Source organism: Kwoniella dejecticola, chromosome 4 (assembly GCF_000512565.2).
Source record: "Kwoniella dejecticola CBS 10117 chromosome 4, complete sequence".
Classification (NCBI taxonomy): Eukaryota; Fungi; Basidiomycota; class Tremellomycetes; order Tremellales; family Cryptococcaceae; genus Kwoniella; species Kwoniella dejecticola.
In genome coordinates this window covers 811,052-832,564 of record NC_089304.1, presented here as the reverse complement: position 1 = coordinate 832,564, position 21,513 = coordinate 811,052, and the positions used below count along the sequence as shown (strand labels likewise).

General features: G+C 48.7%; 5 protein-coding genes across 5 annotated transcripts; 2 read left to right on the top strand and 3 right to left on the bottom strand.

Moving 5' to 3' along the window:
- Window positions 1-448: 448 nt before the first annotated feature.
- Window positions 449-3,835, bottom strand: I303_103582 (uncharacterized protein; the record flags this gene model as incomplete). The annotated part of the gene is made up of 16 exons (XM_065968785.1): window positions 449-875; window positions 1,120-1,247; window positions 1,306-1,473; window positions 1,536-1,623; window positions 1,681-1,760; window positions 1,823-1,832; window positions 1,892-1,976; window positions 2,035-2,080; window positions 2,143-2,304; window positions 2,363-2,389; window positions 2,445-2,458; window positions 2,512-2,616; window positions 2,677-3,079; window positions 3,142-3,302; window positions 3,359-3,444; window positions 3,495-3,835. 16 exons carry the CDS (start codon window positions 3,833-3,835, stop codon window positions 449-451), a joined length of 2,331 nt encoding a protein of 776 aa, XP_065824857.1.
- A 653-nt stretch (window positions 3,836-4,488) lies between these two features.
- Window positions 4,489-8,501, top strand: I303_103581 (uncharacterized protein; the record flags this gene model as incomplete). The annotated part of the gene is made up of 8 exons (XM_018406923.2): window positions 4,489-5,073; window positions 5,130-5,235; window positions 5,290-5,378; window positions 5,443-5,496; window positions 5,547-5,781; window positions 5,832-5,975; window positions 6,034-6,131; window positions 6,186-8,501. 8 exons carry the CDS (start codon window positions 4,489-4,491, stop codon window positions 8,499-8,501), a joined length of 3,627 nt encoding a protein of 1,208 aa, XP_018263731.2.
- A 268-nt stretch (window positions 8,502-8,769) lies between these two features.
- I303_103580 (uncharacterized protein) lies at window positions 8,770-9,934 on the bottom strand (the record flags this gene model as incomplete). The annotated part of the gene is made up of 3 exons (XM_018406922.1): window positions 8,770-9,055; window positions 9,188-9,260; window positions 9,403-9,934. The coding sequence occupies 3 exons, from the start codon at window positions 9,932-9,934 to the stop codon at window positions 8,770-8,772; spliced, it is 891 nt and encodes a 296-aa protein (XP_018263730.1).
- Window positions 9,935-11,114: 1,180 nt separating this feature from the next.
- On the bottom strand, window positions 11,115-13,514 carry I303_103579 (uncharacterized protein; the record flags this gene model as incomplete). Its single annotated transcript, XM_065968784.1, has 5 exons — window positions 11,115-11,699; window positions 11,759-12,185; window positions 12,252-12,486; window positions 12,545-12,709; window positions 12,764-13,514. The coding sequence occupies 5 exons, from the start codon at window positions 13,512-13,514 to the stop codon at window positions 11,115-11,117; spliced, it is 2,163 nt and encodes a 720-aa protein (XP_065824856.1).
- Window positions 13,515-18,878: 5,364 nt separating this feature from the next.
- On the top strand, window positions 18,879-21,352 carry I303_103578 (uncharacterized protein; the record flags this gene model as incomplete). The annotated part of the gene is made up of 3 exons (XM_018406920.1): window positions 18,879-19,832; window positions 19,932-20,219; window positions 20,309-21,352. 3 exons carry the CDS (start codon window positions 18,879-18,881, stop codon window positions 21,350-21,352), a joined length of 2,286 nt encoding a protein of 761 aa, XP_018263728.1.
- Between the last annotated feature and the right edge of the window lie 161 nt (window positions 21,353-21,513).

The following is a 21,513-nucleotide window of genomic DNA, read 5'->3' as shown; positions in this document are numbered from 1 at the left end:
ATCACAATTGGGCACGAGTCCGCAAACGTGAGGTGAGAGACTATAACATACCACCCCATCCTCGCGTTGTACGTGGTGTCATCCTGCCCTTACGCCATCTGTACGTCCACGAAGACTGTTCTGCTCTGTCATCCTGGATTCCAAGTCCATATATCTCGTCCGACGCAGAAGGCAAGCTGGACTGTTGACGTCGATGACGGTCGTGCTACAACGTCGCACTGTACGTGAAAATTTCTTATCGTGGCTACTAACCCGATGCTACATCGGCGACATTATATGCTGCCGCTCTATCGCAATGGGAGGATTGACTGGATTGATGCATCCAAGCATTAAGCGGTAAGACGGGTACTGCATATATACAAAGTATAAAAAAAGGAATATTGACCATCTATTTCATTCGTGCGGACTACGTCGCTGCCCTTCGCCCTTACTGGTCTACGCGACACAATCAGGAATCACCCGTAGCAGGAGCAGCCAAGACCTTATTAAGCAATTCTTCCATCCTAAACTGACTTCGTCTGACCTCCTCCAACTCCTTTTTGAGCGCCTCAACCTCCTCGGTCCCAACTACTTTTTCCGATTCTTTGCCCTTCGAGGCGATACTGACTTTGTCTGTCGAGTTGGACCTCCCAAAGATCTTGGCTAATGGCGAGTCGAAAGGCGTCTTAGTCGATTGCTTTTTCGCGTTCTTTGATACCTTTGGCGAACTGATCACGGCATCGTTCTCAGCCTCGTCACCGCCCGCATTTTGAACGGTCGAGATGTCAGACGCTTTGGGCGGAGTGGAAATACCGCTGGCTGCGGGTGAAGGGATGTAGGATGATGCTTCGAATACGGATGATATCAACATTTCGGATCCACCTGTAAGCCAGGAGCTGCAGTGGACATTATGTCAGCTGATTTGCTGGTCTGCTTATGCTCGTCAGGCCGGTCCTCTTTCTGCGCCATCAACGTGCTTGTATCATCCGATGCCGCGTTTCGTTCATCTTCCCTCCCACCTGCGTGTCACTCAATGCCTCTGCATTGATCCGAGCCACCAAGCAGGCAATCAATATACCTCGATGACACTCTTTTTCTGCTTTCACCCCCTTATGGCGTCATGCAAGGATTGGAACTCACTTCAACAAACCAGGTTTCTGGACGTCCATCACCCTATCCATCGTCGAGCTCTTCAAGTGAATCGCCCGCTGTTTAGAGTGATACGTATATCGCTCGTAAGCGGAGATAGCAATGAGAATCGGGAAGCTCTGGATATACATCGACATTAGCATTGTCTGACGGATTTATCAGATGGTTCGAATGTACAGTCAGCCTGATTGCGAAGACATTGATCCGATGCAAGGTTCTTGGCGAGCACACCCAACTCAACGGTACTAAGATAGCAAAAGCTAGGATGTTGATAGGTGGAAGGTATGAGAAAAGCGCATCTGATTTGACACCTTCGACCGTCTTGACCACCCTTTGGAAGAGGTGCTTTACCGATCATCATGAGCTATGCGGACCACGTCCATCGAATCGAAACTTGAGAAGCTTACCTCCTCATGCGCATTTTGATTTATAGCTGCGAACTTGTTGGAGAGTATAGCGATAAGCATAGTAATGAGAAGCACATTACACAATGCACTACGGGACAGAATCGTCAGTGATGTTCGGCAGCAGGCCAGCCTCGAAGAAGCTCACGCGTATGAGATAAGGACTAGGGGTCCGAAGATCGGATGAAACGAGGAGCTTGCTGAGAAACCCAAGTACGAAGACCCGAACTGCGCACAGCCAAAGTCAGCTGACTGCATACCTACACGTAGATGATTCAAAGAGAGCTGACCCAGATTTGCCTGTCTCGTCACAGCATCAGCATCTGTACCATTCAGCATCTCAAATGCATTTCACTCACGCCATTAGCCAAACGATCTGCTTCACCGTCCAGGTCGCCCTTCCCAGAGTCCACAAACAGAAACAGATTCCACTGAAAGCGAGCACTGGACTTTCCGTTAGCTAATGCACATACAACTCACAATCAAGTCGAGTGGTACTTACCGGTAACTATCATGAACTGCACGAACGACGCAACCATCCCTCGGAGCTATGGATGAGCGTGTGTAAGCATATGCAGTACGGTCAAGAATGGAAGCAGAGCCGACGAACCGCCAATATGACCACATTCTCCTTGACCACGAAGAAGACGAGACGTGGAAAGATGATACAGGCGGCAATAGCCAAGATGTCAAATGCCAAATCCGAGGTATTAGGCGAGTGGGATGCCAAAGCAAAGATCCGAAGCATAAAAAAGAGGAGGAATATCGTAATCTTCAATGCATGTCAGCTGCGTTCAAGTTGGAATCCGTCAGGATTGACGGGAGCTCACATAAGCCATATCAAACGCATTCCAAGCCTGGATACCCCGGATTAATTATATGATATGCACATGCGACAATTGCTGGACTTACGTTGGCGGCATAGACTGGTCAAAGATGAGTCAGCTTCGGCGCAACAGTTGGTGGCAGACAAGCTCACCTGCCCATCCATGCTCTTTCGAAGCAGCAAACTCTTCTAAAATAAAACCGAACGAAAAGACGATATAGATAATCTCGATCGCTTGGACATGGTGCAAATCCTTGGCTAGGAATAGGGTGTCAGCTGTCGTCACGTCTGTTGTCGTCACATTTGAGCTGAACCTACCTGCGAGGGTTGAAACGAAGAGCAACAGCAATATGACAAAGCTCCCAGCTTCCATAGTTTTCCTCCATTTCGGCACTTTCAACCTTTGATGATCCAGCCATCCAGCTTCATACGGATTATACACGTATACCTCTGCCAGCTCCTCATCTGGCTCCTTCCCGTTATGTATACCCACGGGTTCTAGGCCTGCGTAAGAGGAAAATCCTGAACTACTGACTATGCCGTGTCCCTGCGAATGGGATGGTCTTCTCCTCTGACGGGTCCGCTCGGAGATGTAGCTATCGCTTATCAAAGATCGAGTGGACACGGGAGAGTATATGAGTTGGCCCTTGTATATGAGGTTGATCAGATGTTGAATCAAGGGTAGAGACAGGAAGCGTTTGGATGTCGAGACGATTGCCAGCTGAGCGACGGCGAGGGTTAGTTAATTCAGATGATCGCGGTTCATGCACTTGTAGCGCTTACTTCGAGTGCACTGCCCGACATCTCTTCTATATCCTCCCTGTCATCTCCCATACTTTGCCAGACCTCTTCAGGGGCGCCGTCGAATGCGCAATACCCTCGGACTAGCTCACTGACGAGCAGAGCCGGGTCTTCAGGATGAGGGAACGTGCGTAAAATCTTGACTGCGAAGTCGATATGTAAGCTTTGAGGATATATCAAGGATATAACAGCGACTTACTTGCTAGAAGTTCACAGAATGCTGCTCTGGTGGTCTGCAGAGGCTCATAGCTCAGATCGCCTGCGGAGAGCGAAACGTATTGTATCCTGAGAACTGGATAAGCTGGATATTCTCAGACTGCCTCCAAACAGCTCACCTGTTCGCCATAAGAGCGTAAATAACCATCCCTAGGCAAGGTCCTTGCTCTGACTGCCTTCCTGTTCTGCGAGTCACGCCAGATTCCCCACCATCTTCGCCTCTGGGGACGGCCAAAGCGGGAGTCGCGGTGCCGTTCACCTTCTCGTCTTCTACTTTGGGCGCAAATCGCTGCACAATGGGTCTGACGAGGGTGTAATTGATGGGAGGTGACTGTAGTTGATCCCATGTAAGAGCTGTATCTATCGCATCGTTGATGGTAGAGTGCAATTCGTGAATGAGTGCGAAGAGGGTGGTGGGAGGTGGGAGCGGAGTCGGGAGTGAAGAGGATGGGGAGGTCATCCTGCATCCGCAATAGAAGGCTAGCTTGCAGGATTTCTTGTTCCGAGCAGAGAAGAGGTTGGCGATCGCTCACTACTCAGAGTTTCTGCGATTTTTTTGGATACTCAAGATGATCAAGAAGAGACAGACAACAGGTATGATTCGTCCTGTATCGTGGTGTCCGCTCGAGAAATAGTGAAATTTCGTGTGTCCCATAGCGAAGGGAGCTGAGCGTAGAGTAATAGAGTAGCGCGTCATTCAATGTGGAGTCTCCATGTTCATGTACGCAGTAAGACACGTGGTCAACTTCCCTCATAACGCGTTCCGGAGCTGACCGCCGTTGCTTTCAAGGGTCAAGTGGGATGTGACGTTTGGGTGGTCATGCTCAGGTGCAGCTGAAAGATATCTCGTTATGCTTGAAAGGGTCAAGGTATAAGACCACTATCTCTTGGCACCTATATCTGACACATCTATCACAGCACTACGTTACAAGGTCGACGAGAACATCTGTAATCGCATGTCTGTTGCAGCAAGAGCACCTTGAAGGAATTCGAACCTTCTTGTCAGTCCAATAAGACACGATTAGAGCACGGGCCTCGTCCCTTGACCATCGTTTTGGAACTCCTCCTATCCCTTTGTGACGCATACTATAAAATACTGTATAACTCTTCAACATGTATTCGTCAACATACTCTCCATCGGCCTCGCCGTACACATCACCTCCACCACCTCCTCATGATCCTTACAGGTCGTCGCCTATACCTGTAAACCCGAAACAAGCTTACAACGCTGCGTTTTCTCCACCGCCTCAGATGCCAAACACATTTTCCCCTATGCCTTCAGGTCAATCTTCTCATCGGTATCAGCAATACCCCAATCCTTCTCAGCAGTATGCTAGGGCACCTCCGAATAGGTACTCATCACCTTTGCCTCCGGCCGGTTACGCCAATGGTAATAATGGATATCCTCAGCAACCACAGCAACAGCCATTACCGCCGCCCCAAAGGCATAAAGGGACACTGGCTCCGGGTCAGATAGTCAAAGTCGGTGATCAAACTGTTAGGATAGAACGATACTTGTCTGAAGGAGGATATGCACATGTCTATCTGACAACGTCAGACAAACCGATATATCCGCCGACCAGAGGGGAAAAGAAAGGCAGATGGGGTGAAAAGGGTTACGCGGAGCATTGCTTGAAGAGAATAGCATTCGAAGATGATGCTGTCTGGATAGATGTCAAGAAGGAAATCGAGGTGATGGTGAGAGACCCATCTTCAGTGGTCAGAATGAGCTCTTCTGACAAAGTTGTGTCCAGAAATCTTTACCGCCGAATCCGCATCTGATACAGTATCTTGGCTCAGCGCATTCACGTCTACCGAGCGGAGGACACGAGGTGTTCGTTCTGATGGAATTCTGCTCCGGTGAGTCAGCTTTCTGCTTCTCGGAATTGTTCAGCTGATGTATTGTATGTGAAGGTGGCGGTATTATCGACTTGCTGAACAAGCGATTGAGGGACAGATTGAAGGAGATAGAAATCTTGAACATTTTTACGGACGTGTGCGAGGTAAGTGATAACCTGGGACCGCACCTCGTCACAGCTCAACTGATGGAGGTGGACCCCTTAATAGGCTGTCGCAGCGATGCATCATCTATCCAAGCCTTTGCTGCATCGTGATCTCAAGGTAGGCTCCTCTTTTTCGGCATATCAACAGTTCACTGATTGTATCATCAGATCGAGAATGTGCTCTCCCAACCTATATCAACGCCGCCGACACCACAACGACCCAGCTCTCTGATGTTCAAGTTGTGTGACTTCGGTTCCACCACTTTTCCAGCGGACAAACCACCTCAATCGAAAGTTGAGGCTGACGCTCTAGCAATGGACCTGAACAAGCACACCACGTTGCAATATAGAAGTCCTGAAATGGTAGAACCGATGCTGGGACTACCGGTTGGACTGCCGAGTGGTGAGCCAATGGTCATGTCTCCAACAGTATCATCAGTTGATTCTTTGCAGACGTCTGGGCGTTGGGATGCTTGCTCTACAAGCTTTGCTACTATACAACTCCCTTCGAAGAACATGGCCCTTTAGCTATCGTTAATGCGAAATACACTTTCCCGCCTGTACCTGCTTATTCTCCTCGCATACAACACCTGATAGGTAAGTCTTCATACTACTTCCTCTTCTGAAAGTGCCAAGCTGAAGATCCTCATAACAGCTTCTATGCTAATGGAGCAGCCAGTGCGGCGTCCGACGGTGTTTGAAGTACTAAGAATGGCGCATGAAATGAGCGGGACCAAGCCTGAGATTGACTATGTAAGCCGGGAAATCCAGAGGGAATTCAGCAAGCTGACACAGCATGAAATGCAGCCCATACCGTCGCGATCGCTTTCTGCATCAACCCAACAACGTCAACCCTCTCGCCCGTCCCCTCAATCATCCAATCTTTTAGATTTCACGGGATCGTCATCTCCTATGAACGGCACGCCTGTACTGCAACCTTCCCTCGCATCTTCGGTGCAGCCTCAACGGCGAGGTCGACCTACGAGAGAACCAAGCCAAAAGAGCGTCTCCCAGCTCCACACATCCGCGTCGATGCCTACGCCTCCTCAGCTTTTAGATGCTAGTGTGCCACAGGCGCCGAAGATTCAGGTCACTGGCGACAGATCTTCTCCTGCACCTGGACCTGCTCCGAAGGCTTCACCTGGTTTAGACGCCTTTGGAATGCCGTCCCTACCAAGTTCTGCATCGCAAAAAGCGGAACACCGAGGTTTTGGCGATTCCTTCGCTGCCCCTACGAACAAAACGAGTACCTCTCTCACCGGTGGCTCTCGATTCGGCGCAAACCTTCCAAGGCCACCCTCGACTTCGGGCTTCGGAGACTCGTTCAGTACATCGAGAACACCGGCATCGGCCGCTTGGACGCCAGGTGCTTCCGCTCTGAATAGAGCGGCTTCGCACAAATCCGCCTCTTCATCGAACAAGCAATCTTCTCCTGTCACCACTGTCAAGTCTCCAGAACCCACGACTTCATCAAACGGAGACGCAAGTTTCGAGACTCGATTCCCCTCTTTGGAAACGCTGGACAGCGATCACTTTTCTCCGCCACCTCAGCAGTCGGGACCAAAACCCGAAGCCCAAATCTCGCCCGTGGCGCTACCGCCATCTTCTCGACCAACCTTCGATAACAGGCCCTCTATAATGGGTAATATGACCGGCGGTGACCTCAAATCACCGGTCACTAATACTGCACCTACCAGTCACCCTCAGCCTCGCTCGACTCATGTCACAGGAACAGCTTTCAAAGAATCCAAATCGCCTTCATCTCCCGAGCAAAAGACAGACTATTTCGGATCCATTGCATCCTCCGCTTCCGCTGGTCGGACGGCTGCCTCTCCAGCTATACCCATTTCGTCGACCGCCAAATCGCCTCTACCGCAAGATCTTATGGATGACGATCAATCTGGCTCGGATACTCTCAGACTGCTGCCCATTCATCCTGGCCGGTCTGTTACTCCCACATCAGCTAATAGCGCAAGTAGATCCATCGGTTCTCCTAATACTTCTACAACTTCGCGCCCACAGGCCAGTCCGGGAGGGACTGGGTCCGCGCAAGCTGCCCCTACAACAGGTCATCATCGACCTCTTCTACCGCATATCGATTCCGCAAAACCCAACAGCAACATCAATTCTGAAGAATGGTCTCCCCTGGAGAAGATGCGCTTCTCGAAAGATGAAGAGCGGAAGGTGGACATTGAGTTGGATTCTAGTGATGAGGACGCTTTCCCCGAAGATGCGTCTGCTACGAAGTACAAGCCTCTACCCTCGCCGACCAAAGTCAAGAATCAGCCTACTTCGCCTCAAAAGATATCCGACCGGGCGTCAGCCTTCGAAGGACTATCGCCAACGAAATCGAAACCCGTCAAGTCGGCTACAGTCGGTATACCCCCTACGACGCAGAGAGTCAACACTGGAGAAAGGTCAAGACCGCAATCCATGTTTGTTACACCTTCATCTTCGTCGAACAAGGGATTCAATTTCTCGGCATCTCCATCTAGTGCAAGTCTTCCCAGATCCGATAACGCAGCCCCGAGCACCTCGGCCAGACCAAGTCATGGTAGGAAAGGATCGATCAATGACATGGTATCGAGATATGAGAACCTCAAACCGCCTTCTTCTTCAGCGGGCGAGGCGAAGAAACCTTCGCCTGCCACCAATGGTCAAAGTAGTCAACCCACGACCGGTAGTGGACTCGGAAGGAAGCCATCTGTAGCTTCGAAGCCCCAGGCACTCCGAAAGCCTACCCTTGATCAACCACCTTCTTCATCCTCTGCCGAGCCCTCTAAGTCGCCGACAATAAGTACGAAACCAGTTAGTGGAAAACCGCCTCTTATCGCTCCGAAGCCTGTTCGACACGACGAAGCACCTCGACCAGAAGGTTTCTCTAGGTCGTCTTCAGGCAGAGCATTCCCAATCACTAAACCGAAACCTACGATCAACACGGCTAAAGATTCCAATGGGAAGATAGATGAAAAAGATGAGGGTGCTCCTGCTTCTGCTGCTAGTGGAAAGAGCAGTCCCGAGAAACAACAGTCCGTCAATTCGCTGATCGCCCGATGGAATCAGGGTCAAACGGCCAATGCGAATGCTAATAAGGTGGTACCCAAACGAGGGGGATATATTTAGCTGGATCTGATGTCATAATCGGCTTGATGTCGATCAATGTATAACTTCATCGTAGCTAAGATCTGCGTGCTGCCCAGATAGGGGATAAGGATGTTATGTATCCATTGCCATGATCCGCTCCAGCCGAGTGCATACCAATTACAATGTTCGTGCGTCGAGAATCGTGGAGACATCCGAATGTGTATACCGAGTGCCGTATCCGTTCCATGCCTGCATGGAACGACCTTATCCAAGAAGCCCTAATACTCGCTGAGTATTCGACGGAGTCCTAGTGTAATGCAGTACCCGCCATGAAAGCTATAAGCCCGCTTAACACTAACGTCATACCGCCTACTTTGAGTAGCGCGGCGCCAGAGCTATTCCCGTTCGAAGCTGCTGCTAATGGGTTGGCCGAAGTCGATGCTGATGCTGATGCTGATGCCGATGCCGATGCCGAAGTAGAGGTAGAGGTAGAGGTAGAAGCTACCGCATTATTTGGTGTGGCTGAAGTGGCCGCTGGCGTAGTGCTGGAGGGAACGGGACTAGCTGAAGTAGAAGTGGTGGATGTCGAAGAGCTGATGCGACACAACGACACACATCGAAACCATATAGATATACATGATAGAGATCAGCGCAAATGTCAAATGACACGCCATATACGGAAGTGATCATTGACAGACAGACGGGATAGTGCGAAAATAACTCACGTTGAAGCCTTTGATTTCGAGCTTGATTTTGAAGAATGGGTAGATGAGCCCTCAACCGAGGAGGTGGATTGAGCTATACAGAAAGAGCGGACATGATTCAATTAGCCATCATGAACTATCCCCTACTAAGTCTTGTCAAGTCCAAGCGAGGCGAGGTAAGGTAAGGCAAGTCATGTGTGTCATCAACTTCAGAAGCATTTACGGGCGGGACATACCTGAATCCGACGCAGAACCAGATTTGATAACACTGGGACTCGCTCCCATTGCACTAGAGCCTGAGCCTGAGCTCGACGCGCTTGAGCCAGAGTCGGAGTCGTCGGAGTCGGACAAACAAGAAGTATCATCGCTTTCGCCCACTTTCACATTCTGGATATATCCTTTCTGCCCACTCTGATCCGTAACTTCAAAGATCAGATCCGTCCCAGCCGATTGAGTGACCTTCCAATCGTACGACGATCCCGAGATCAAATCGCTGCTGACAGATTCGATGTTGGTCGTACCGACGTAATATCCCCCTTGACCTATAGAAAGGGATACCGCCCCCGTCGTGCCCGTCCAGCTGATCGTAGCTTGAGAACACTGGACAACGTTGTCCGCTGAGACGGTGATGTTGTTGACGTACCCTCCAGCTAGAACTCCGCCAATCCCGTTCTTGGCTCTCGCTTGTGCGTTCGAGCTCGCTCCAACGAATGAGAACGAGAGTGAGAGGAACGTTGACGCGATTGCTAATGTTGGTGTAGGAAGCATTTTGAAGATGCAAGTTGTTTTGTCGACTCGTTGACTGTGTGGATGATTTTGGGATGATGATCGGGAGAAGCGATGGATCTTATCGACGTTGGACGATCAAAGTGAATCCAGATGACTGATAAATTGATTGACGTGAAGAACTTTGGTACGGGACCTCCCTGAATCGGGACTTGGCGAGAGTAGAGAGGGCAGACAAAAGAGAAAGGACTGTGTCTTGTTGTTTTAGCGTGTGTGTGTCTTAATCTCGACACTGCGTGTACGAGTCCAGCTCGTTACCTGATGCTGCAATACCTGCAGGTGTATGATGAAGGGATTTGTCAACGCGAAGTGAGTAGAAAAGATCAAGCAGAGCCGGCGGGTCAACGAAAATGACATGGATATAATGCTCTTGTGAAAAGATCACACGCGTCCGTCACCTATCACCTTAGTGTGATTTTCGTTACATCATCCGTCGCATCACTTATAACGATATGATGGTTTCCCCAATTCCCATATCCAATATTGAACTGGCAGCCGACGACCATTGCTGAGCTGTCTGAACTGCACACGTCTGCATTATTGGGTGTCATATGCAGCCCTCGCATGGCAATCTTTCGATGGTCCCTATGCGCGTTGGGAGCTCGCTCACCCCAATCGACACTAAGCTTAACAACCACGCGTTGGACAGGTACAGTACGGCTGTAGGCACTAGTGTTAGGCTTGGACCTGAGCGAGATAGGAAAGATATTGAGACATGGCGTTTTGGCATCTGACACAAGTCACCTTCAGATACGATACAGCATTGATAGCGAGTGCTGAGGGGAGCAGGCGACTAGTATGTTGCATAGTATGTGTGATGTCACCTCCATGTTGTCCTACTTTGGGCAAGTTGACGGGAGATGGCGAGAGAAAGCAGGTTACGAGTATATACAACGATTATTCGATTGATGAGAAGATCAAACTAAAATTATAACAAGCAGATATATCTATTGGTGTCAAGTCAAGTCGAACGAGGCGACTCAACTCAAGTAAAGCCTCTCTGCCAGTGAACGACTTGATTTTGCTGATCTAGGAAGATAGTCATGGGAGATTAAGAAATTGTCCGTGTATTGGATGTTTGATCGAATGCGTGTAGATGTACAATGGAGTAATGCGGTTTATCAATGCAAGTGATGAGAAAGGGAAAAAGCGAAGAAAAGTGTTACGAATTCATACCCGGGTAATTGATCCTCAAATCATTCGGATTAGGCTGCCTTGAGACGTTTTGATGGACGTGAGGTAGTTGGTGGGGCTGATCGGGATAGACCAAGTTGGAGGGAATGACATATGATCCAGAAGAAGGATTTGACCCTTCGTTCGGATCACCCTGGTTTATCCATTGGTTGCCCGGACCTCCGTATGGAGGCGAGAGGTTCAGATAATTATTTGCTTTCTCATCTTGGGCATGAGGGGTGTTCGATGTTCGATATGCCGTAGGTGAGTTGGGGTGTTGAGACGGTGTATGTGGGTTGGCGTAAGTCGAATGACCGTAAGATGAAGAATCAGAAGATCCATGAGATGTCAGATGCGGCAGGGAACCTCCAGAATTCGGTGCACCGCTTCCTCCCGTACTATTGAGAGACAGCGATGAACCGTAAGGATCTTGCTTGACGTATCCCTCTTCAGGCGTATTTGACGGCAAGAGCGGTTGAAGTGGTCCAGGGATACCGTAGTTCGCCGGTTGATATGACTGAGAAGGCAATGGAGGAGGGGCCATTGGGCTTGCAGGATACGGGAAACTTGCAGACTACATGCATATCAATCAGCTTGGCCCGAAGGGTAGGAGCAAGAGACGGAGCAACTCACGTATTTCCCTATGATCTTCTTCAACGCTTGAGACAGTATTTCCCATGGGAACACTTTGACATCTTTCTCAATATTCCTCGGTCGAGGATTTGGGAAGTTCATAATCAGCCTGAAGAAATCTTCATTCCCAGGCTTGCTCTTTGAGATGGTGATTGGCCTAAAGCCTTCAAGATTTCTCCTTATCCTGTTTTTCTCTTCCACGGTGAACCGGGTTCCCACTAAAGCTTCAAGCAGGTATATAGCGTCTACCGAGGTGACATAGCATATGTTCTTATCTTCGCGGAATATGCAGGAAACGATGATTGATTGCTGGTATGCAGGGTATTCGGCTTGAGAGATAGGTTTGAAAGCAGCATGTATGGTGGTCCCTTCTTGCCTTCGCCAGAACTGCACCAATCGCCGTCGAGCATGCCATTCTTCTTGTGTCCTGTTTTGTGTAAGGATAGATTAGCAAGCAGTGGCGGTTCTTACAAGATCCTTTGGCGTGACTCACCATCCTTTTGACATAGTCATCAGATCTCCTGACATTTCCAAACATGCCTTCTGACCCGAATTGACATATGGTGTGGGCGCTGGAATGCCTGGACCAAGCTGAGTTGACCTCATCAGACTAGGTTGAATGCTTCCAGGTGTGTAGGGAGGAGGAGCAGAATGGGAGACGGGTGGCATGGCATTACTGGTCGATGCGTAGGGGCTATGCTGCCAGGAAGCGACAGAATCTGATACAGCTACATCATACATATGTCAGAATTAGACTTTTTCCCCGGAACCAACGATCGAACTCACATCTCCCAGATGGGCTAGGATGATACGTCGATGGCATCGTAGCATATTGTTGCAGTTCCGGGGTAGTGTAGGCAGCTGAATTGGTGGAAATTACTCGTCGGTGGACTTGGTGAGGGGATGGTCTGCTGGATTCCAAGTTCTCGCCTCCTCGTTTGAGAGGATTACCTATCTCGATGTCAGTCTCGGTAATACTATCTTGTTTTTGGATATGATACTCACTTCGTGAACCTGTATTGGTATACGAGAACTCCCCCAACGGAACCGTTTCCACTATGGCAAAATCTCCTGCCAAAACCTGTACCGACACATTCACCTTGTTACCGTATCCCTGCGATCCCGCTCCTGTGCTAGAATAGCTTGGGGCAGTCGCCACCAACTGGTAATATTGGCCATCTTGGGAGCCACCTGAGCTTTCGAGAGTGGTAACCGCAGTCTGGACTGGATGGGTTCCAAAAACGACTCGTAAGGCTTTAGTAGGCTTGCTATGTGGCGAAGGGTGAGGAGAGGACCCGTCTGGATTGGCAGGTGGTGTTGTCGATGGCAGATTGACGTCCGCTTTGATCATAATCTGATTCCCCTGTACTCCTTCTCTGGGTCCCCATTCATATACCGTTACAGGTCTCTCATTTCCTGCTTGAGGTAAGAGGCCTGGGGTGCTTGTCGTCAAGTTGTCGAATTGTTGACTGATATGGGGCGACGACATGTAGGATCTTGATGGTAAGAAAGATGACCCCGGGTTCTGGTAGGAGGGCGTTGAGGTGCTTGCTGATGGCCCAGGATTTGGCTCATGAGAAGAGTATGGCGACGATGGCGAGGGAGGCATACCGAAGGGATCCATAGCTGTTGTTCTGGGTATGTACGGAGCCCGTATGGATGGAGGGATGGATGTCGCAGAGATTGGTGTCGGAGGTTGGTAGTACCGAGGTTGAACTGCCGGGTTGTAGTGGGCAGCAGACGAGGTGTGATACATGTCTGATGGGAATTAAGGTAACACATTGGTCAGACAGAATATTCTCTCAGAAGGCACATACGTGGACGTGGATGACGTTGAACACAGACGACGATCTATTCAGAATCAATGGCCTGGAAGATTAGGTTGAATGGGAGTTAAGGAGGTGGGCGAGATCCAATTCAAATATGAACCCACCTGCAGCAACGTCAACGTGATCAGGTCAAACGATAATCAGACAGGCGGCGTTGGCGTAGATAGATAGGTCCGAGACAGCCGATGTGGGAGTGAGACACAGATCGGGGTTTAAGTGTCGGGGGTTTATCAGATATGAGGGGTACTGATCAGCGTTCTTCCTCAGGCAGTCGATTCGAGACTGAGGTCGCTGTATGTGATATAGAGGGGTATATAACAAGATAGCCAGGAAGATGATGAGGAAAGGACGACTGATGAGAAAGAAGAAGATGATGATCAAGAGATGATCTTCGTGTGAACGATGCTAAGATAGAGATAGGAGTGAATAACTTGAGACTAGCCTTCAACAACGTCGGAACTCCATCATTACGCCTTGGAAAATCATCGACTAGTCATCAATCATCCGGACAGGGATAGGGACAAAGGTCGAGGAACGCCTCCGTGTCGTTTAATTTTCCCCTATTCTGCCCTCGAGCTACAAGGGAAATGAGAGAGCATGGGAAAAGAAAGCTAAGATTTGCGCTTTTAGACTTTTAAGCTAAAGAGCGCATGAGGGAAAATAGTCAATCCTTATTCTATTCATCGTTCTCCGCCTTCGAGGTAATCTATACCGCCTTGCTTCCATTTAGACGTACGCCTTCCCAAGCCACAAAGAGGTCCGGATCGGCAAGAAAGAGTCTAGGAATCCGAGAGCAGCTGTCCAGGAAATGACGGCGCATCTTGGTCACGATGTAGGGTAGGCAGGAGCGAGAATGCGAAGAAATTACGAGTGTGATTTAAACGATTTCAGGTGTTGATCGGATACGGAGAATTAAGAACGGCAAGGGACCCGGATGTGGTAAGAAGAAATCAGGGATTGATCATCCGCCTCTTACGAGAGGATAACGAGATGGTAATAAGTTACTCACAAGAATTCCCTCTCAAGTCAAGGTCGACCTATGCTTGATCCGGCGAAATTGGAAGTAGAGAGGCAGATGATGATGTATAATCAGGAGAGAAATGTGGGGGATGAGATAGAAAATCAAGACATGACGATGAGATAAGAGGTGCAAGAATGTAAAATCAGAAAAGCAAACGCGCCGATCAAAGGCAAAACGCACAGACTGAGAGGCGGGCGTGCGGTACATATCGATAGTCACCAAAAATACTCCCTTCATAGGCCCATCCCACATAGAACCCCCACTTCTGATTGGGATGCACTCTCATCCTGCCACGACTCATTCACACGTGAGAACCAATAACATACGAGCAAGTGAATGAATGGGATTCTGGAAGGTTAGAATCGTGAATCTGACGAGGCATAACGAGTAGATTTATGGGCTTGAATTACCAGAGGAGAGCAAAGGCGATATGCCCTGTACGTCATGGGCTTTTTACCCTTTTCAGCAGGAAAAGCAGACGGGGGTAAAGGTAAAAAGAGATAAATTAGAGTAAGCCGCCGCAAAACGCGTTAAGCACCTGGACAACCACTCTCGTCATCCCGGTCTGCCGTACCGGTCGAGTACTATTTGAACATCATTCAGGGTTTGAATAAGAAATAGGATTTATAGTTTGATAAAGTCAGAAGGCTTGGCGGGAACGAAACCCAGCGACGAATTTTTGACAGCAGAAAGCGATGATGCTCGATATACCGAAAAACGAGATGTAGATATGGGGAAGAGAGCGGAGTCGCAAACTCGATTTTCAAACTCGAGCACAGGGAAACTCACGATAGCCTCTCTGATGATCGAGGGCATACATCTGTATCATCGGCGTGGTGTAGACGCGATCGTCTTCCATCGAAACAAGTACTACCGAATTTGAATTGATGGCTGGTCCAAGTGAATTATCGTAAGGTTCGTCGAGGCGATTCAAAGATCTAGATTGGGAGCTGAGCATCTTCCTATCCTTCTCGTACGCGGTGTCGTATTGATTTTGGATTAAATATGGGTGTTCGATGGAAGGCCGTGGGTACATACTGGCAGCAGGACATAACGTCAGCTTGTTTGGTAAAACAGATTTGCTGAACGACATTTTCGGTGATCGCCTGGTCACGTTACGTTTGCGGTAGATCATGAGGTGCGCAGAACGAAGGAAGATTTAGCTTACGGGACCTTCATCGGTAGCTTTCTAGTCAGTCTAGCTAGCTGGACTATGAATACCCAGGCGAGTCTCCTGCAATATTCCCCCTGGATACGAAGGATGGTGAGGACATCGTCCGGCAATCATCAGCAGGCTCTACGGCTTCGGTGACTGTCTACGCAGGCACCTACATGGATTTAGAAGAATATCCACCTGAAAGCTACTCAGGGGGCTCAGGTGGGACATATACAGGGCCAAGAGAAAGGGACGGTGACTGCTGTGTGAAGAGAGCGAAATGAGTGAAGAGAATGAAGGGAGAGAAGAGCAAGAAGGATAATCGCCATCTGCCTTCTGCCACTGTTTAAGCAAATTTGACGATAATCTTGACGATCAATTCCCCATCTGAACTCTGCGGATTTACGTGAGTGATGCAATCCATAGGGTAAGGGTAATTGATGGTGATGGTGATGCTAACAAATATTGATCGAGGTTAAATCATTTGTTGGTCGTCCAGTGATCGTTCTTGACTTACTTTTAAGGGTGCGGTAGGTAATTATCGATATCTCATCCCAGCCCACAATTAAGCTATTTGATATCTAATTGACATGACTGAGCTAAAGTGTGCTAAATCGATCGAGGTGTACGATCTCGAGATCCCAAAGTGGGGAAGACGAAATATCATGTTGTCCACAGAATGATACACGCCTTCCAGAATCAAAGCTCAGACACGGAAAGGGATCAATAATTGTTAATTGTACTGTGACTGACCAACCAATCTGCTGCTTGCTTATCTCTACTCTCTTTTGAGGCTCTGAGAGCAAGTTCAGCGAGCATGGCGATACACGGATCTGCAGAAGTCGATACTGATCGTGATCTTGATGCTGCAACTGATCCTTGAGCACGAAAGGGGACACCCTGAAGGAAGGATTGATCAATGAAAATTTTGCTCACGAGGGCGTCGAAAGGAGGTGTGAATTCGTTGAATGACAGGGAAAAACATGATACTGCCTGTTGAGCCTGAGCCTGATTGTGATGATGACACGGGATACGTCGAGGCAGGGATCAGAAGTAGTTCTTTCGGTGTTCTCTCGCTACAGCTCAAACGCATGTGCAGTATCCTAAAAGCCCCCTCTTGATTTCTCGATGTGAACGAAATGCAACAACGATGACAAAATGCCTCGTGCGGAAGTCTTGTTGGAAATTTCACCGCTCAGGCATCATAAATGGAATGATCTGCGCAACTGCAGGTTGTATGCATGGCGACGGATGTTTAAGATCAATTAAGCGGGTCCTTTGGATTCCCACGCACTGAGAGTAACTCGTTGGTTCCGGGCAACGTGTTTGTTTGTACGGATCAAAGCCAAGGTGAATGTAGCGGTTTATCCAGGAAGTTTCTAACATTTATCGTCGATTGTCGGAGATCCTTACTATGCTATAATATTTGTTTGTTAGTCGGTGCCTCTCTCAGGAGGGACAACTGGTAAACATGACAACCATCACCATCACCATCATCAACACTGACAATTCCCCCACTTCCCCACCCCACTCAAGTAGACTTTCGAGGAAGAGTCGCATACCTCATTCGATGAAGAATTGGAAGAAGGAATGAGCAGCAGGACCTCTAAAACTGCTAAATTGGTGCGCGTCACAAAATCCAGTAGTTCATGAGGGTGATCGTCCGAAGAAACGATCCTTCATCAAGCCACACGAGATCCTGGAATTCGTGTGAATTGATCGATTGATTGATTGAATCATCGCGGAAATTGACGTCCTTACCCTTGATCGCTAATGCTCCACTCGCTGGTCCAGGTATCTAACTCAAATGGACGACGAGGTGATTGCCGAGGTGTTTAGGCGAAGATAAGCCTAATTAAGGAAAGGAGGGTGAGGTCGCTCTTCCTGACTGAGATCTAGAATTTTTGATCTCGAAGTGGGGAAACAGAAAGACGAGCTCAGTCAAGTGGGGCGACTGGCCATGTCACCAGATTTCTTGATGGTATCCCTGATCAAGGTGGGAGGTCGACTCCACTCGCTATACTTGTCGATGATCACCACATAAGCTGACGATCGACCAAACGACGAGAGAACAGAAGAGGCGAGAAAGAAGGAGGAGATGGGGAAGTATCAGACGACTGCGCATATGACCGAGGTCCCTACTATCCGATGTGGATCGTGAGTTGGGGGTGCCTCTCATCGTCAGATGCAGGCACCATGAGGGCGGATGAATCATCAGTGTACACAAGAAAAAAAATGCTGAACAAGCATGGAAGTGGCGGCGAGGATTGGGAAGCATCGTTTCGAGAGGGGTTGCGACTACAGTATGGCACATGGCCGAACACGCATCTGCTTGACACGGTACAGCACGTAACAGCGGTCCAGCGCATTTGTAGCAAGTGAGTCGATCCCCATTAAATCGTCTTTTGCGTTTGAGAGGTGTGGCATTGGTATGGTCAAAACCATTGCCGAAAGTCCAATATCCCATGCTCACCTTACAGTATGTAACGATTGATCTGACAAATCATACGCCACAGACCCATTATGTTCTGTAGTTCCTCCTTTGACCGCTGCCCTGCAGAATATCTCTGTAACACAACAACCTTTCTCGCTTCATCTCCTTTATACCCGAACACCTCATCGGCAGGGCCGTTTACAACAAACTGTCAAAGCACGTAACATCGTCTGTATCGTATACAGTATCCATCCTTTGTTCCACTATAACGCTTTCGTGACATGGCTCTAACGAACCTTTGTATATCTACGAGGTACCTCTTTTCAAGATGATGTAACCCTCTTGACGGAGTTTGAGGTTTGCTTTGCTCCTGATTCTGCCCCACATACTGTGTAATACTCAGTCAAGCGGTATATATGATAAGAGAAGGCTCATCAAGCCTTGGTCATACGACTCGACTCGAATTCGTCGTTGATCAGTAAATACAAAGTATAAAAGGTTGAAATTACCAGACCGATCGGAACAGCTTACCATTCTTACCATTCTCAACAAGTAGATAAATCTGACAGACGTCTCATTACAAAGAGTGAGCACACCCTCATCATACAACTAATTATATAGTACCGCTGTCTACTAGACTCCGTTAGAATCAGTTTGTATCCTAAGCTCCCTCCTTCAATATGTCTCTGCACAGATACTTTGTTCCCCCGCCTCTGGCCTTGGCAGTTCATCCTGCTCCTCCACCCAAAGCACGACCGACAGAGAAAGAGAAAGAGAATGCCGAGAAAGAAGCTAAAGACAAAGACAAGAAAGACAACAAGCAAGAGCCGGCAAACAACAAAGAAGACAAGGTCCAGCCTGACCATGATAATAAGAAAGACAAAGCTGCCGTTCAGCCCGAGCCTGAAACTCCTGCGACTCCAGGCTCGCTAATCCCCGAGCCACCCACCCCTGCTCCTGGTGCTTTACCTCATACTGAGAAAGAAGAAAAAGCGAAAGCCGATGGATCTGACCGGCTCGTTGGGGATGCAGCCAAGATTGACGGCGAACATACACGTGCGAGACCAGTAGATAACGTTGCAGCTGACATTCCGGGCAAAGCTAACGAGAAGAAAGAAGCTAATAGCAAGTCCAACGATGAGAAGGGGAAAGCCAATAACAACCAAGCTAATCAGGGAACAAACAAAGACAAGGCCAGAGTCAGTTTGAAAGACATAACACCCCCTCCCGAAGCGGAGAATACTAAAGCACAAGAAGCCGAGCCTCCTCTTGAGCCTATTAGATTATTACCACCCGCACCCCTCCGACCTGTACGGACGAAACTCGACTTGAACCCCGCCAAACCCTATCCACCAATCAACACTGATCCGAGAGGGGCGTACCATGCCTACGCCAAGGCCGTGGGGAATGAGGTGATTTACATAGACGTGACCAAGGATGGATGGCTTACTGAACAGTGGAAAGAGCGTTCGGAAAGAGAAGCGTTGAAGAGATTGACTGGAGAATGGGAAAGAGAGCTCGAAAGGGAGATGGAGAAGCAGAGAGAACGAAATAAGATCAAAGATGTGCCGAGTACTGCCCAGGGTATTTTGTTGGAATTGTGGAATGTTTTAGCGGAACTTGAGAATCACGAGGTAAGTAAAGCTATCTGTCTTGACACTCGATGTCAGACGACGACGTTGATCGGGGACTCTTGAGTGGCAGAGGGGAGGTATTGATATTTTGAGGCGCAGATCCCAGTAGATGAATTTTGGGCAAAGTTTGATTGGACGAAAGATAAAGCCAAAGTCCATCTTTCGGATGTCCGACGAGCGGTGAAGGACGACGACGCTACAAAACATGGCGATGAGGAAAAGGACGAGAAGGAGGCATCTACTGCAAACGATAAAGCCAGAAACTCGAATACAGATTTGGGCCAAAATTCGGATGACACGAAGAAAGAACGGGAGATTGAGTGGACTAAAGAAGGCTTGGAAGAGATTCTATCCAGTGTCGGAGTACAATGCATCTACAACGTCGACGTGAGTCAGCCATTTGCTGCCTCATACCTTGATCTACAGAAATTGATGGTGGAAAAGCTGATACGACATGATGCCAAATGGTAATTTAGAAACCCCTAAAACACTGGTCTCTCGCTCCATGCGCTTACCTCCTCCTAGCACACGGCTACTTCTTACTTCGTACCGATATGTACATCAATTTCAAGCCCGAAGAGAAAGCCGGGAAATTCGAAGCGCTAATTACGTCGGGCCACGATAGAGTGTTTGGGGATATGGTCAAGGCACAAAGGGAGAAAGAGTACAGAGAGCGAAAAGAGAGGGAGAGGAAGGAGAGGGCTGAGAAGGAGAAGAAGCAAGACAAGGGGAAGGACGAGAAGGATCACAGAGGGAAGGACGAGAAAGATGGGGTCGGTAAGGATGGGAATTCCGCTGAGAAGGAGAAGAAGCAAGACGAGGACAAGGATGACGAAGATGAGAAGGATATCGAGGACAAGAACAAGGAGAATGACGAAGACAAGGAAAAGAACAGAGAACAAGAAGAACCTGAAACACCCACCAGTAACGTGAAACTCCTCGATGGCGAGCCAGTCCTAGCTGCGAAGGATGATGCTGGTGTTGCTGTGATCAACCCGAAGGAGGATAAAGTGATCATCGCCGTACCTCTCAACGAAGGGACCAAAGCTAAAGACGTCGAGAACAAGAGAGACGATGATGACAAGGAGAAAAAGAGAGATGAGAAGCACGAAGCGGAAGCTGAACTTGTTCCTGCGCCAAAACCTGCGGGTGGAGCTAATCCGCCCACAGGTGGGGTAGCTGGACTGGAAGGCGAGATGAAGAAAGAAAAGGTCCCGATGAATATGAACGATATAGCCAATGCCTTCAAAGCTCTAGACCTTACAGCTTCCGCTCAAGCTCAGGCTCGGGCGAAAGACGATAAAGATCGAGATAAGGTGAAGTTGATCTGGACATGGACGGAACGATGTGAGATGTGGAGATGGAAGAATTACGAAGTGGGTCTACATCATATCAAGCCCGGAGGATGGGAAGAGAGGGATTGGAAAGTCTTTGCGGATGATAAAGAGGTGTGGGATTTCGATGATGAGCAGGCGGTTGTTGAATTAGAGGAGAAGGATATCTACGATTGGTCTTGTTAGTCTAATTACCAAATATAAGACATGTGACTCGACGACTCTGTTACTCATGATGTCTTGACCCTCTGTCAGTGTGAGATCGGCCTGCTGCACCGGATGAAGAAGATCTTCAAGTTGACTATGGATTCCGAGTTGCACCTACGAAATATCGACGGCTGATAAGG